The sequence below is a fragment of the Camelus bactrianus genome, chromosome 5 (assembly GCF_048773025.1).
Source record: "Camelus bactrianus isolate YW-2024 breed Bactrian camel chromosome 5, ASM4877302v1, whole genome shotgun sequence".
NCBI classification, from domain to species: Eukaryota; Metazoa; Chordata; class Mammalia; order Artiodactyla; family Camelidae; genus Camelus; species Camelus bactrianus.
The window spans coordinates 98,916,249-98,932,624 of record NC_133543.1 but is presented as its reverse complement, the minus strand read 5'-3'; the positions used below and the strand labels follow the sequence as shown (position 1 = coordinate 98,932,624).

General features: G+C 34.8%; 1 protein-coding gene across 5 annotated transcripts in view; it reads right to left on the bottom strand.

Moving 5' to 3' along the window:
* GIGYF2 (GRB10 interacting GYF protein 2) overlaps positions 1-16,376 on the bottom strand; it is a 111,712-nt gene that overhangs the window by 73,435 nt on the left and 21,901 nt on the right. For 4 of the 5 annotated variants that reach the window (XM_045511589.2, XM_045511591.2, XM_010948177.3 and 1 more), the window contains 2 exons: positions 6,637-6,766; positions 5,451-5,546 (listed from right to left, as the gene is read on the bottom strand). In XM_045511589.2, coding sequence (XP_045367545.2) covers positions 5,451-5,546; positions 6,637-6,766 — 226 coding nt within the window. Of the gene's footprint in view, positions 1-5,450; positions 5,547-6,636; positions 6,767-13,848; positions 15,119-16,376 lie in introns of those variants that run through there. The other variant, XM_074364503.1, reaches the window with a different exon arrangement.

Sequence of the window (16,376 nt, the reverse complement as noted above, 5' to 3'; positions counted from 1 at the left end):
GTTAGACTGCCTCAGGGTGAAATTTTAGCCCTTTTACTCAACTTCTTTGTGCCTCATCTACATAATGGGAATAGGAATCTACTTCATGGGTTGTTGCAAGCACTTAAGACATTAAGCAACAAGTGTTTAGAACAGTGTCTGACACATATTAAAAGCTAAATAAGTATTTACCATTATCTCCCAAATAGATGTTTGGGTGAAAACAGTAAACTGTAGAACTGTGTGCATAGTATGCTACCATTTATGTGCATGTGTGTTTAAAAGAGTAGATACATAAATAGTTGTAGATGTATTAAATACCCTGGGGGGAGGGAACACAAGAAAATGGAAATAATGGTTACTCCTGGGGAAGAATAATAGGTAGGGAGAGTTTGGGTAACTCAGACTTGCTTTTCACCACATGTGCTTTGACATTTTTGTATGTATATAAAATATTTTGTATTCAAAAATGCGTAAGTGAAGTGATTTTCTTTGACGTCAAATAAAATACATCAATGTGGTAGCAGCTACCTAAATTGCAGATATACTGTATAGAGTTATGCTTTTCAAACTCAGATAGATATACAAAGGAAATGCCAAACCAAAGAGCAACTAGAAGATCTTATTTAAGCATTAATTTTGTTCTAAGAAAATCTTTTTCCTAGTTATATTTTATACATGCATGCATATTTACGTGTGTGTGTATGTGTGCGCGCGTGTGTGCGTGTGTGGCAGGTGTGGGGAGAGGGAGAACATATGAGCAGAATATTAACTTGCATTTTAAAGATAAAATATCCTGTTCAGGTAACTTCAGGAAACAAGATATGCACCAAGAAGCTATTTTATATCATTAGAATTATTTACCTCCCAGATAGGAGTAAGAGGGTGAAAAAGTATGCAAAACTCCAGTCTAGGAATGTCTAAACAATCCCTGAACGGGTACCTGACCATCCAAAGTAAAAACATCAAAATGTTAATGAACCTTTTGCCAGCGTTAAGTACTGTTCTACTCCAACATATTTTACAAATAAGAAAGGCTACCAAATTAAGTGTCAAGAATCCCTTAATGATGTATTTTTAAATGCTTCCAAAAATGGACCCTGATGATCTTCTGTGACTACCATGAAAATATCCCAAATCCTTACATTAAGCCCTTGTAATTATGGCATCCAGACTATAACACCTTAAGAAAAACATGTCCATTATAAAGACAAAATGAGGAGCTATTCCTTTAGTCATCGTAGAATTAATTCTGGTTTGTAATTACCGTGCATACCTAACTTTATTCCTTTTCAAATTGTTGACCAACAGTTCCCAGAAGCATTTGTTGTATAACTTTTGATTTTTCAAATGATTTGTGTAGCTCTTAGTAAACACAAGTTTCTCAGAAATGTTATAGGCTGTTTCTGAATGATTCAATTACTTTTTTTTTTTTAAAGGTCTATCACATTTTGGTAAATAGTAGCAAGTCCTTCTCCCTACTTACTAAAAAGCTTTTCTGGCCCATGTAGTCTCTAAGAAATCTACGCAATCATTTAAGGAAAAAAAAATTTTTTTATTAAAAATATTCATTAACATTTTAAAAGTTGGAATAATAATCACAAAAGATTAAAACTGGTATATTGAACTATATAAAAATTAGCTTCTGTATTAAAAAAAACCATAAATGAAATTAAATACAATATTATAATTTAGAAAATTTAACAGGTTAGGGTTAGGGCTAGCTCAAGAAAAAGATTTCTATCTAAAAGAAAAATTGGCAAAGATAAGAACAAAAAAATTTTTTTAAATATAAATGCAAACATTTGAGAAACTCTGCACTGGGGAAAGAAATGAAAACTAAAACAATGGAAGAACTTTTTTTCCAAATTTGCAGAGAATTTTTCAATAAAAACAATGTTGGAAGTACACAATAGTGCTTAGTATATACCATCACCTGTACAAAAAGAAGGTAAACATTTAATATTTACTTGGAAAAATACACAAGAAGCTGCTAACACTGGTTGCCTTTTGGGAAAGGAGACAGGTGGCTGGGGAAAAGAATGGTGTTCTGTAAATTTTGATTTTTAAACCATATGATTTATTACTGATTCAAAAAATTACTTAATAAAAATACTGGATATGGCAAAAGTGATAGTAAAGTGCTATAGCCATGGCAGCAGTGAAACAAAAGAAATATCCTCATACAAAGTTTCTTGAAAGCAGTATGGAGTGATTTGGGTTTTATTTCTGAACTTTCAATTCTAATCAGCTAATCTGAATGTCTATCCTTAAGCCACAGTTTTGATTACTGTAGCTTTTCAGTAAGTTCTGAAATGGGAAAGTACAGGTCCTCCAACTCTGTTCTTTTTCAAAATTGTTTTGACTACTCAGGGTCCCTTGCAATTCCGTACGAATTTTAGGATCAGTTTGTTAATTTCTACCCAAAAAGCAACTGGGATTTTATGGGGATTGTACCGCCAATAGATCAATTAACAATATTAACTCTTCCAAAGCTTAATAAATGTTGGTGCCTTTCCATGTATTTCCGTCTTCTTTAATTTCAAGTATTTTATAATTTTTATTGTAGATGTTTTATACCTCCTTAGTTAAATTTATTCCTAAGTATTTTGTTTTTGATACTACTGCAAATAGAATTGTTTTAATTTTTTTTTCTGAATTGTCCATTGCTAGTATATAGAAATACAACTGATTTTTATTGCTGATCCTGTACTGTACAGCTGTGCTGTATTCATTTATTGCTGTTAATACTGTTTTGAGAATTCTTTAGGATTTTCTATTTGTAGGATCATGTTATCTGCAAATAGAGATAGTTACTTCTTCCTTTCCAGTTTGGATCCTTTTTATTTATTTTTCTCACCTAACTGCTCTGGTTGAAACGTCCTACATAATGTCAGGTATCAGTAGTGAAAGCAGGTGTCCTTATCTTGTTTCCAATCTTAAGGGAAAGGCTCTCAATCTTTCAACACTGAGTATGTTTTTTGGTTACGGGTATTTTATAAGTGCCTTTAATTATTGATTAATTAAAATTTAATGACTGATTAAGTTCTCTTCTAGTCCTAGTTCAGTAAATGGTTTATCATGAAACCATTTATCAATTTTGTCAAAGGTTTTTCTGTGGCAAGTGAGATGATCAAGTGCTTTTTTTCTTCATCCTACTAATGTGCTATGTTACATTCATTTTATGTTGCACCACCCTTGCATTCTGGAGATAAACCCCACTTGGCCGTGGTGTACTATCCTTTTAATATGCTGCTGGATTCAGTCTGTATTGGTGTATTTTGACAACTAAAGATATACAAAGAAAACAGACTGCTTAACATACTAAATGTTAACAAATAATTATCTCTACATGGTGAGTTTATAGCTAAGATTTTCCGCGTCATAACTTTCTGTATTTTCTACAATGAATGAGTACCTTTTATAGCAAAATAATAAGTATTTTATTGACTTTAAAGAATATATGAAGAAACATTAAAATCAACACAAAGGACAAATAATCTAGAACAATGGGCAAAGGACACAGGCAAATAAAAAACAGTAACAGACCATAAGCATATGAAAAGATACTCAACCCTACTAGTAACATGTGAAATACAAATTAAAAACAACTATCACAGCCACCATTTTGGCCAAATTTTAAAAATCCAGACGTGGAGGACTGCATAAAAGTTAGACCTCTCATACACTGCTGGTCAGAGAGCAAACTGGCTTAAATCACTACGGAAACTAACGTGGCAACACCCTGTGAAGTTTAAAAAAACAACCAAAACTCAGCAATCCAGCTTTTTCAACATGTTGTAAGAATGCTTACTGCAGCACTTTTTGTCAATAGCAAAAATTGAAAACAATCTAAATATCCAACCAGAGGAAACTGGAAAAACTGGATTTTCTCACATATGAAATACTATACAGCAGAGATGAACAAACTAAAGCTATGTGTATAAACATAGATAAATCTAAAAAATCATTACTGAAAGCAAAGAAGCAAGCTACAGGATATAAACTACAGTATGCTATTTTTAATATATAATTTATAACCCTATAAAATGAAACGCTTATGATATATGGATACATAAATATGTAATGAAAATATTAAAACATGAATGAGAAAAGTAATCCAATTCATAGTAATCGCTGGGAACAAAGGGATGGGTACACCCCAGGCAGTCTAAATGTTTCATTTCTTAAAACAAACAAAAAGATACACAAATATGTCATAATTCTAAGATCTCATATGCCCTAATTAAAAATATGCTGGTATTTATAATAATATTTTCTATACTGGTTTATTTTAAATACTTCATAATAAAAATATTTCTGAGAAAAATTAAAACAAAAGATAACCAGATGTCATTTTTTTTTTTAAGTAATTTTGTCAGTTTTGAAAAGGAACTTTTCAGCAATCACTGGAGACAGGACCCTTCCTTCCCCATGTACTCTTTTATAGCAGTAAAACCTTTTGGTCAATGAAAATATCTGCTGATGCCCCTAGATGATGTTGAGTTTCATGACTAAAGATGGAACTAGCCTGACTCAGGAGAAACCATAAAGAAAACAAAATTGCTTATAAAAGTATGGTGCTGAAAATCACCAAGGTTAATATCAAATCTTTCTTAAAACTTAACTCAGGTTAACAGAATTCTTTTAGTAAGCTTTTCTTCCTTAATAGGGTGACTTCATCATGCAAAACATGGCAAGAATACAGAGGAAATCTCCAGAACTGTCACAAAAAATAATGATGAAAATGTTCTGGAATTAGATAGTGGTGAGGGTTATGCAACTCTGTGAATCTACTAAAAACTACTGAACTGTATACTTTAAAAGGGTCAATATTATGGCATGTCTCAATAAAGCAGTTAAAAAAAAAAAAAAGTAATGATGACTCCTCATTTAAAGTGGCATTCCAGCATTCCAGCAAAGCTTTATTTCTCCACATTACTACAATTACCACAGTTCCTTGAAATCAAAAACTCCATTACTTGTCTGGATATAGTACACTATAAAAAGATAAACACAAAATCTGATACTTTCCAGCCCAAAACTCTAACTTTCTTGCAATATCACTTAAAAAAACTGGTGATAGAAGAGCACATTTTAAAGCATATAGTGAGCTGAAGATCTACATTTTCCTTCAGTGGTAGACTGCACTGGTAAGAATTCAGGTTTTGCCGATTACTTCTGAAAAACTACATGTTTCTGAAAAGAAGGCCTTCTCACCCCCAAAATTACTTTCTCTCTACTTGAATAAGTTGTAAATATTTCCTCATCTCTACATAATACTCAACAGCTTCAGATCTAAAGCAGAATCTAGTCAAGTTAAGAGAGGCACCGTATGCCAAGAAAACAGTAAGAAGGAAGCAGACCTGTGGGAACGCAGAATACTCCTTAGGGCCTAAGTAACTTCCTATTTTCATGCTTCAGTGGGAAGGAACAAGGGTTTGACCTGAGGCTCAAAACTAGGCACAAACCTGTTCTTCCTCTGTAAATGGTACAAGAGCCAACGGCGGCAGGGGCTCCTCCTGCAGGATAGGCAGAAATTCTTTATCCAGAAGGTCTGAAGGTATCTGTTTGACCAAACACATGACCATGAGATTAATGCTATCCCTCCAATTACTAGAAGATAAAACAAGAAAATATTCTTCGGTTTATCGATTGACTATTATAAATACAGATTAAAGCTTATTCAACCACTATTAACTTTTGGTGGCATGTAAATATTCTGAAAGCGTCAAATATTAAAAACCCCAGTCACTCTCCCTTTCTTCTCATCAGACTACCACTTTCAGACTTGATATACAGCACTGACTGGTATTCCAGCGTGCACATTTTTAACTCAAAGCACAAGGTGGTAAGGAGAGGTTTACAAGTAACTGTATCTGTCCTTAGCAACCATCATTAAAATTTAAGACTCTTAATTCATTAATAAAATCAAAAACAAAGTATACTTTAAAAATAGAAAATGTTATTTCTCCCTATTCAGATAATAAGTGTACTTTAATACATTTTGAGTTTTGTTCATTTATAAGTGACACAACATGGTGTCACTCTTAAGATTTGCTCCCCACTAAAAATTTTATAATTAACTCAGAAGGAAAGAACAAGAGAAGCATCTGCCCTTCTTGCTCCTAATTTTTTTTTAAAGATATTTCTTTTTTTTAATTAATTAATATTTATTTATTTTGGTGGGGGAGGTAATTAGATTTCTTTTTTTTAAATGGGAAGTCCTGGGGATTGAACTTAGGACCTCACGCATGCTAAGCAGGGGCTCTACCACTTGAACTATACCCTCCCCACCTCCTAACTTCTAACTGGAAAGAAAAATAAGAGATGCACTAAAGAGAAGGGGAAAATTCTTCCTTTCTCAGCAATCACACTGGGACAAAAAAAGAGTTTAAGAGAAATTAGTCAGACAAAGCGTGAAGTCCTGACTACTCTCCTGTTTCCATGAAGCCTTCTACTCCTGTAATGAAATTTTAGGTCTTCTCTAAAAAATAAGAAGTACACAACATTTAGAAGAGCCTCTCTGAACTACTGCAAGTTTCAAAGCAAGAAAAAGGTACAATAGAAAAATCATGGCTATTTCATATAACAACACATAACTGTACATACCCTGAAATCTCATTCATAATTCTGAACTCCTTGCTACTTTCTTACCTTGTTGTCTTTAAGGAAAAGTGCTAACATCTCTTCTCTTCCGTAACGATAGTCTGCTAACTTATACTTCGGCAATGCTGGAGAAAGAGGAGGGGACGTAATACTCCCACCACTGGACAGAGCTCGAAGCCTAGGAGACACAATATGAAAATGAAGTGTTAAACATTCTGGCAGCAAGGACCTTTTTCATATAGTACACTATAAAAAGTTTCATTTTAGTTCTTTGGAAAACAGAAAGAAATCCCATTATCTCAAGGTGCCCAAGATTCTAGCTCTAATACAGCCTGCTGCAACAGCACACTAAGAACATAGTTCACTGAGAAATAACTAAACCACCATGTGGAAATTCCTTAACTTAGAAGGTACCAGGGCATGTCCTTAAGAAGCTTAGGGGATGAGGAGGGGACATCTTTTTTCCAAAGTATAAAAGTAATATATGACTAAAACAAAAGTGAGATATTACCTTACACCCATTAGATTAATAAAAATTAATAAACCTGACAATACCAGTTGTTGGTAAGGATTTAAAACAATGGAAATTCTCAAGTAGTATTTATGGAATTATAAATTAGAACAGCCACTTTAAAGAATTATTTGCTAATATTTAACAAAGTATGCTACACAAAAGAAAAAGCAAAATATAGAAGCTTATAAAAAAGATAATTTTATATACTACATATAATGAGGATCATACTACTTAAGGACACATACAAAACATAGCAAAAGCATAAAAGTTAAACATGAATTGACAAATACAAAATTTGAGATATGGTTCTATCTGCAAAGGGAAGAATTCATTTTATCCACAACATTTTATTTTTTCAGCTAGGTACTCAGTACATGGATGCTCATTACAATTTATACTTTTTTATGCCCACAATATTTCACAATCCACTTTTAATGAAAGCAATTAACAATCAGTGTAGAGAATCTGAAAATGCAGTGAAAAGAGTGAAGTACAAGCAGGAAAAAAAAAAAAAGCCCCATTTACTCAAAAGAAGAAAAAAGTAAAAATATACTCCAAGCTGATAAGAGCAGTTGCCTCTAAGGAATGGAACTGGGGAATGAGGAACATTTTAATTTTATAATAAGATGTTTCTATCTTCAAAAGAGAGTGGGGAAGAGAACCTCAGCAAAAAATGGCAAGAGTAAGATCCTACTGCAGCACTGTATCAAAGTGGAAAAACTACCACCAGGAGTAGCTGATTACCTGGGGCTGGGGACAGCCCAAAATTCTATAAAGTAATAAATAACAACAGTAAAACGAACCAAGATACTGTAATTCAGCAGTTTAGCCTGAAGGAAAAATTCAACAGAAGCATTAAAACATCCTCAAAATTGCTAAGCTTTATGCACAAAAACAAAAGAAATGGCCTACAAATTATATATTAAAAATATGGAGGTCAAGCACAGTAAATACTTGCATGGTATTCAAAAATGGCAGAAAAAATAGTATGCATGTAGTAAATATGTAAAATGTGTTTACATGTAGAAAGCAATACCAAAAAAAAAAAAAAAAAGGACTATGTATTAGTAAAGTAAGACTACAGGGTTTTGGTTTTTTGGTTTTTCTTTTCTTTTTTTTTTTTTTCAGTGTTTCTACCTTCTTTTTCCATGTTATTCTTTAACATTTTATTATGGACAATTTTGAATAAAAGTACCAAGAAGAACATAACGAACTCCCATGTACCTATCACCAGTCCCCAATCCATCCTGCTCCTTCTACAGCCCCATCTAACCCTCCTTTGATATTTTTGGAAGAAATCTTTGGCTTTCAAGATTTTTGAAGGGTATTATTTTCAAGATTTTTTGACAAAATCTTTGAAGAAAATCTATCATTTCATCTGTAAATATTTCAGAATGTTCTCTCTAAAAGATAAGGATTTTTTGAAGTCTGAATTTTGCTGATTTTTTCCCTGTGACATAGTTTTAATAGTTTAACATGTTTCTCTGTTCTCTGCATTTCATGCAAATCGGTGACTGAATGTAGAGACCTGATTAGAGGTGGCAATGCTTCCACGTGGTGGTGTGTGGTTCCATCAGGAGGCACACACTGCCTGGTTGGTTTTGTGAGGCTAAGCAGTCCCTGATGACCAGAGCCTAGATCCCTATATTCACTAAGATTGCTAAAGTGACTTTATTCTTCCATTTCTTCTTTATTTACTAGCTATAGTTCTACAGAGAAACGTCCCTCTTACACTGTTGGGTATTGTTACTTAATAGCATACAGTTCATACAGGAAAGGAAGGAAAAAGCCTTCATCCTTCCTTCTTACTTATTAGTTTTCAAAATAATGATGTGATTCTCCAACATCCCCTAACAATAAAAAATTATTTTTTACTTATGTATTTCAGTTCACTGCAATTATTCTTAACAATACTCAAACTGTCTCATCTTCGCCCAGTCAGAGAGGCTTCAGGTTGGCTCCTGAATCCTTCTGACACAACCCTAGTTAACAGCTTCTTTTCTATCTGGTTTATGTCAAATGTTCCAGAGTCAGCTTCTATTATTTCTTCCCTCGGACTTAGAGTCAACTATTTCAGCCTGATTCTCTTTGGTATATATTAAGACCACAATCTGGGTACTAGGAGTGTTCACTGCTACTGGGTTAGTCCCTTTGTTTTCTTTCCAATTCTTCGTGTACTCAGAGATCACTGGGTCCAACTACTACACGACAGGTTAAACAAGCCAGTAGGAAAACAATATGCCCATGAAAGAGTGATCCAACCACTGCTGAAGGACCTTCCTATACATTGGTTCACATCAAATTCACATACATTCGGGCTCTTTCCTAAAAAAGTGAAATTAATATCCACTGAGAACTGGAGCTCGGAATTCTACACATACACTACTTCATTTAATTTCATTTGAGTTTCACAACAATCCTAATACAACAGATGAGAAAAATGAAGCCAAAGGGTTGAGCAACTTGCCCACAATCACAGCCAGCAGAACAAAATCAAACCCAGGTCTTCATGAGTTAAAAGACCAAAATCTTTCCAACAGTGAGGTCTCCAGTTTTTATCTAAAATAGCCATGGTTTATTCTTCCAAAAATTACTTTTTAAATATACATATATACTTTTATTAGAAGTTATTTTTAAATTATTTTTCTTATACTGAATCAACATGCTCCACAATCATTTCTACCACTAGAGGGCACATGTAAGTGGTTTTCCAAGAGGCAATCATTCCAGTATTTGCAAAGTTACTGCATCTCACCAGAGACTTCCCTTCTCATGGCTCAACGTCCCTAATTTCATCTGCTCCTCACAAGGTTTCAAACCCATCTACCACGCCCAAGGGCTTTCCACATCTGGGACTGAATACTTACTAGGCACCAGATCTATTAAGAGGAACATGACCACAATGTATACTCAAGAGATTCCTCTAGCTACTGTGAAGAGAATAGACCAAGGCAAGCTGAGAGTAATTCAAACTAAAAGAAGATGGTAGCCTGAATTAGGGTAATGGTTGAGTTTTATTTAATAATTAACAAATCCTCTTGCAAGTCTTTCTTCACTCCACAGATAACTGGAAATGCTAAAACATATTTCGGAAATGTCCTCTCCTAAAAACCCACCGGTGATCTTTAACTCCTCTAAGGACCTTGGTCCATACAACCCTCTTCTGTAGAAATTCAATCCTTCCCTTTTTGATTTCCCCTCAGTCTCTAAGGATACTTAATAGTGATTTGTTTAAAACTCCTCTAATGCAGCATCCTCCTCTACCTCTGCAGCACTGCCCATCTTTCCTTTTTTCAGAAACATCTCCACACACTCACTTTCCAATCACTTCAAAACTCAGTGCCACCTGGCTTCTCCCTTCTACTCCTCTGCTCTAGCAAAGTTCAATTACTAGGCCCAAGTGAAATGTTTTTATTCTAATTACCTTCATCTTCCTGGCCATACTGAGATCTGTTTAACACGGGAGGCCTGGCGCCACTCCTAGTAGTACCAGTAGTAACTGACAGGTAACAGAAGCAGGGTCTCCTAAAACTGCATGATATCCCACAATCCTCACTTGTTAACTGCTGCCCAAAATCCAAACTTCAACTTATAAAAGGTAATTTAGAATGTCAATGTAGATGTGCAAAGATGTAGGAGTCAAAAAACATTTCTGAGTAAGCTCACAATTCTCAATTTCAGCTCTGACCTGTCCCCTCTAGAGAGTAAGGCTTTCATATTCAACCACTCACTGTCCTTCCGGTTTAAAACACCCAAAACCCTCCTTATTAGTTTATTCATCCCAACCTCCTCCATCACCTCTGTTCCCAAACACAGGTCACCACCATCTCCTCAGCCACTACTTAAGCCACTGGCTTAAGAGTCTGGGAATCATCCTTTTTTTAGTCCTCACCTTCTAACCATCTCCATATACAATTACCAAGTCCCACCGGTTTTAAATCCTAAATCTCTCAAACTGTCCCCTGATTGACTAACCTACTACTGTTCACGCTTTTCTTTCTTACCTGGAATGCCACAACAGCATGCTAAACAATCTAACCAGTCACAGTCCACCTTCCACACTACTATCAGTCATTATTTCAAATGCAAATCTGAATAAAGCATTCTGTTTAACGATTCTTCATCAAATTGGCACACAATGATCAAGTAAAATCCAAAGCTCCTTAACACAGAAGAGCTGCCTGCTAGCTCTCTTCTCCCACACTTCACATCAGAGTAAAGGCAAACTTTAACCTCTTAAACCTACAGTTTCTTACCCTCTTGTCTTTACACATGCCCTTTCTGCTGTCAGGAATATTTTTTTCTAATCATTTTTACCTGGGGTGCAGTGGGGACCTGGAAGCAGAAAGGTTAAGTGGAAAGGAGAAGGAAAAGAAGAGAGACAGAATGAGGCGGATGGGGGATTGGAAAGAGAGTGGCAGGAGGGAAAGGAGAGAGATCTAGACCCTCAGGGCCTTGGCTACACACAAATACCAACCTACCCAATGTTCATGGAACGAATTGGCTAGTAGAAGAAAAAGCTGGTAAGTAGCCATACAAATAGACAGCTAGTGAAGGATTTTGCAGAAAACTTGCTCCAATTTACATTTTTAAGATTACTCTGAATGCAGTGGGGAGAGCAATTAGAAGAAAAGAATGGAAGTCAAACATCAGAAAGCAACTGCTACAACAGTCTATGTCAGAGAGATGATGGCTTACACTAGGGTGGAGGCAATGAAGATGAAGAGACATGAATAGACTCAAGAGATATTTTGAAGGTAGAATAGACACAACATTGTGAACTAGACGTAGGGATACAGAAGTAAAACAAAATAAGCAGGACAACTCCAAAACTTCTGGCTTAAGCAAATGAGCGCATTGTGGTACTGAGATAAGTTAAAAGAGCAAAATTCATGAGCTCAGTTTTAGGAAACTATCAAGGATGAGATGCCTACAGGCATCAAACAAGCAGCTGAATATCCTGTACTGACAGTATACTTTCTTTACAGCACTGACATTAGAGTGAAATTAGTGTCAGCTTCCCCACTACATCAATAATTCAAAAGTAGATACCATGTCCTCTATCCTTGTTGCCTAAGCACCTAACCCAAGACATAAAACATAGAAGGCACATGGTAAAATGTTTTCTAAACAGCTCTTAATATTCTCTTCTAAAATACACCCTAGGTTAACACCTAATTTACTATCCCTTCAGGTTGTATAGTTACCTTTTACACTTCTTGAAAACTGGGATCATTAATGCATTCCATCCTCCAGAATTCCCATTTTCCCCACAATTCCACAAAGATTATGAATAGTAACCCAGCAATCTCAGGTTTGAATTCTCTTGCTCCCATCACCCCCACCATAAGAAGTGAACCATTCAACATTTGCTAAGTGCCTCCACTAAGCTAAACAACAGGCTCACCAAAATTGAGAAATACAGTGACTTTCTCAATGGAATTAGTTCTTTTCTAAGTAAGGTAAACACATATAAAGAGACACAGCAAAAAGTCATAACTTTCACATAGATCTAAACAAAGTGCTTTGGAGGAAACAGAAGTGTCCCATTCATTTTTGCAAGGAAAGACCTGAGAAAACTTCTTTAAGGCCAGGAAGAGACAGAAGAAACCCCAAAGGAGGTTCCTTGGCTCCTTCCCATAGAGCCAGGTAACTGCAATTATTCATTCCCCTGTAACAAATTCCTTTATTGCCCAGAATTATCTGAGTAGATTTTGGATCCTCAAAATAAAAAAATTAAAATGCCAAAACAAAACAAGTATAATGAATTTGTTTTGCTTTTTAAAAATGTCTTGATGTATACATACAAACATTTATTTGCAAAGAAAAAAGAATAGGATACAAACCAAAATTGGCTAGTGGAAGAAAAAACAATGGTTTTCGGGTGGCAGGATTAAGCATAACTCAGACCTTTTCTTTTTCCTCTGCACTATTGCTCCCTCCATCGTTTTCTGGAATGAGTGTGAATTAATCTACAACTGGGACTAATAAAAAAATTCTTTAAAAAAAACCCCATAAATCTACCAAATTTAGAACTAAAAAAATTTTTTTTCTTCAAGGTAGTACTTAGTGTTTTATCAAGGGCAAAGTAAATAGGAGAGGATGGGAATTAAATTCATACAATTCTTCTTGTGATCAATCTGTCCATGTGTCATCCAAAGCCTTAAATATTAAACTTTTGATTTAATAATTCCACTTCCAAGATATTTCAAAGGAAATGATCAGCAACACAAACAAGACTGCTCAAGGATGTGTATACATGTTGACAATAGCAAAGCATAACAACAACTTAACTTTCCAACAATTCACTCATTCGTTAAACAAATATTTATTGAGTACCTACTATGTGCCAAGCACTGGAGATACAGCAGTGAACAGTGTGTACAAAAATCGTAACCAACGTACTTGCCCTCAAAGGAGCGCACAGTCTAGTGGGGGCTGGAGGATGGGACATAAATGATAAAGAAAATTAAGTAAAATACTTGGCATGCTATATTTTGATATAGACCATGAAGAAAAAATTAAACAGGGAAGGGAGGTGGGAAGTAAGGGGTGGGGTGTCATAGATGGTCAGAAAACGTCTAAGGTGGTAACATTTGAGTAAAGATTTAAAGTGATTCTTGTTTTATACCTAAAAATGATTTACTCCTCCATTAAATCTATCACACCCTTTTAAAAATTACGTGATATATTTTGTTATTCTAAATATAAAGGTAAGCTACAACCTAATGATTCTACATACCTACCTCATAAAGTCCATGCTTATGGTCATTCATGGTCTGCCCCATCACAATTTTCAACACTCCCATCTTCACTACTGTCCCAGGTACAAATACATCTCTTCATTTTATCCATCTCTTACTGAACATTATGTTTACATCACTATAAAAATGATCATCTTAGTAAAAAGAATACAGTATCACTGAATAATTCTGTATGATTCAGAGTTACACACTGATTCAGTATAATCACTCTAAACTTTGATTCTCGTTATTCTGGACACAGCTCTTTACCTCAAGCTCCATCGAATATACAAGTTACAACAAACGTAATGTTACATGCAGAAAAACACAGCATACTCATACTGCAGCTTTCTAGATCAGGGTTATCCGAGTTACTTAAGGGTCTCATATATTCCCTTTGCCAGAAGAAATTTTGACAGATGGTGCAAAGAAGGCAGTATGCCTACTTGGACCTCCGCTCCTCAATTTATCAGCATTTCAGATGACTAAGGGAAGGTTCCTAAACTCTAATGCCCACAGGTTAACAGAGGTAACAATTAGGCAAAGCCATAGCTTGAGCGTGGGACTGGTAACTTTCCTCTGCTAAAGGTACTTCAATTCAAATTTTGTATAAAACACTGAGCTGATCAAACAAAATACCATCAAAAAAAACTTCAGAGTACCAATGAAAAGGATGTGTAAGACGAAAGAGACCATCAATGATGCACCAAAATGACTTTGGGAATCCATGCTTTAGGGCAGGGGCCAGCGAACTTTTTTCTGTAAATGGCCATAGAGTAAATATTTAAGCTTTCTGAGCCAGATGGTCTGTTGTAACTACTCAACCTTGCCACTATAGTGTGAAACTAGCCAGGTAACATGGAAACAAACGGGTGTGGCTGTGTTCCAACAAAACAGCCCCATGGCCATAGTTTGTCAACCCATTTAGCACCAAATTAAATATGTAATGACTCAAGAACATCACCAGGAGTGGTTTTTTTTCCCCTTTTGTTTTAGCTAAATTCCTGGCATTGCTGTTACTTCTTAATAAAAGGATACTGAAAGAAAAAAAAATTTCCTTCAATTAGCTGACAATTTTAACCAGGTTTTTACAAAGAAATAGGCATGAAAGTGTGTAAATACAAAAGAGCAGCAGTTATAAATTCTAGGTGAAGGCAAAAGAGCTGCACCCAAAACGGTTTACAAAGTAAGCTATATGAATTTAAATCCACTTGGAAGATGTGAATAAAGTTTTAGCTACAAGAATGTTCATCAAAAATATTTTTATAATAATGCAAAACTAAGAACAGCCATATATATGCTACATCTAGAAGACTAGTTAAATAAATGATGGTATAGCCATACAATGCAACCATTTAAAATAACAGAAAATATTTATTGATAAAAAAGATACTTTTGAAGTGGTTATTTTTTAAATGCAGGTTACAAAATTGAATGTACAGCATGATCCAATTTTTGTGAAAATACATGTACATATACACAAGTAAGCATACATAAAACTACCTACAATGATACATCAACCTATTTACAGTGGTCATCATGGATGGTGAAATTATGGTGATTATATCTTCTTCTGGATTACTTATAATTTCTACTTTTTCTAGAGGCATATACTGATTTGACAATTAAGAAAATTATCCTTAAAATATAAAATAAGAACTAAAACAGGTGCAAAATTACTTAGGTCAACATTTCCAAAATAAACTCTCAAAGTATAGAAGTTGCATCAGTTCTTAGAACTTCAAAAAGTGATTTCTCCTCAGTCTCCAAATGCTAGCTATAAGGGCCAAGAAAATTTAGGAGTTACATATAAGAAGAAATCCATATTGTAAGGTAAGGTAAGAAGAGTCCTCAAATAGGGAGTTACTACTGCGTCATTTATCAAACCACCACCACCTGAACAATCAAAAATGTTTAAGACACTATTTCAATTTATATACTTAAATACTGCCTCTGTTTCAAAGTTTGAATGGAAAAAGGAACTATCATTATTCATGCCACTGACGAGAGGATCTTCAATCATCAACTTTGGGGAAAAGGAAGAAGAGGGGGAAAAAGTCACACTATAATGTGATGGATCTCAAAATTCCATGAGAATTCCATATTCGGGGTCCAAACATATCTGTAAGAGACTCAAAGGTCGATTAATTGTTATTATGGCAAATGCTAACCCAATCCTATATGGCTGTTTATAGCCAGTGTAATTCTGGACCACCTGCCTAGCCCATCAATTAAATAAAATTCAAATAATAACGCAATAAAAACTATTTTTAATGAGTCTATGAATAGCATCCACAAAACAGCATTGTAGCAGAAAACATACACATAAAAAGTCACAATTATATAACATTAAATATGCATCTAGACAAAGCATCAAACAAAAGTTAAATAATTTGCTAGGGTGGTGGGAATGTGGGGAGTTTCAAATCAATTATCATTACAAGACCAGAACAGGAAAATAAAAGTAGTTATTAACCAAATATTATTTATTCCTAGGCTGGTATATTATTTTCAACTAGGCACGTAAAGGA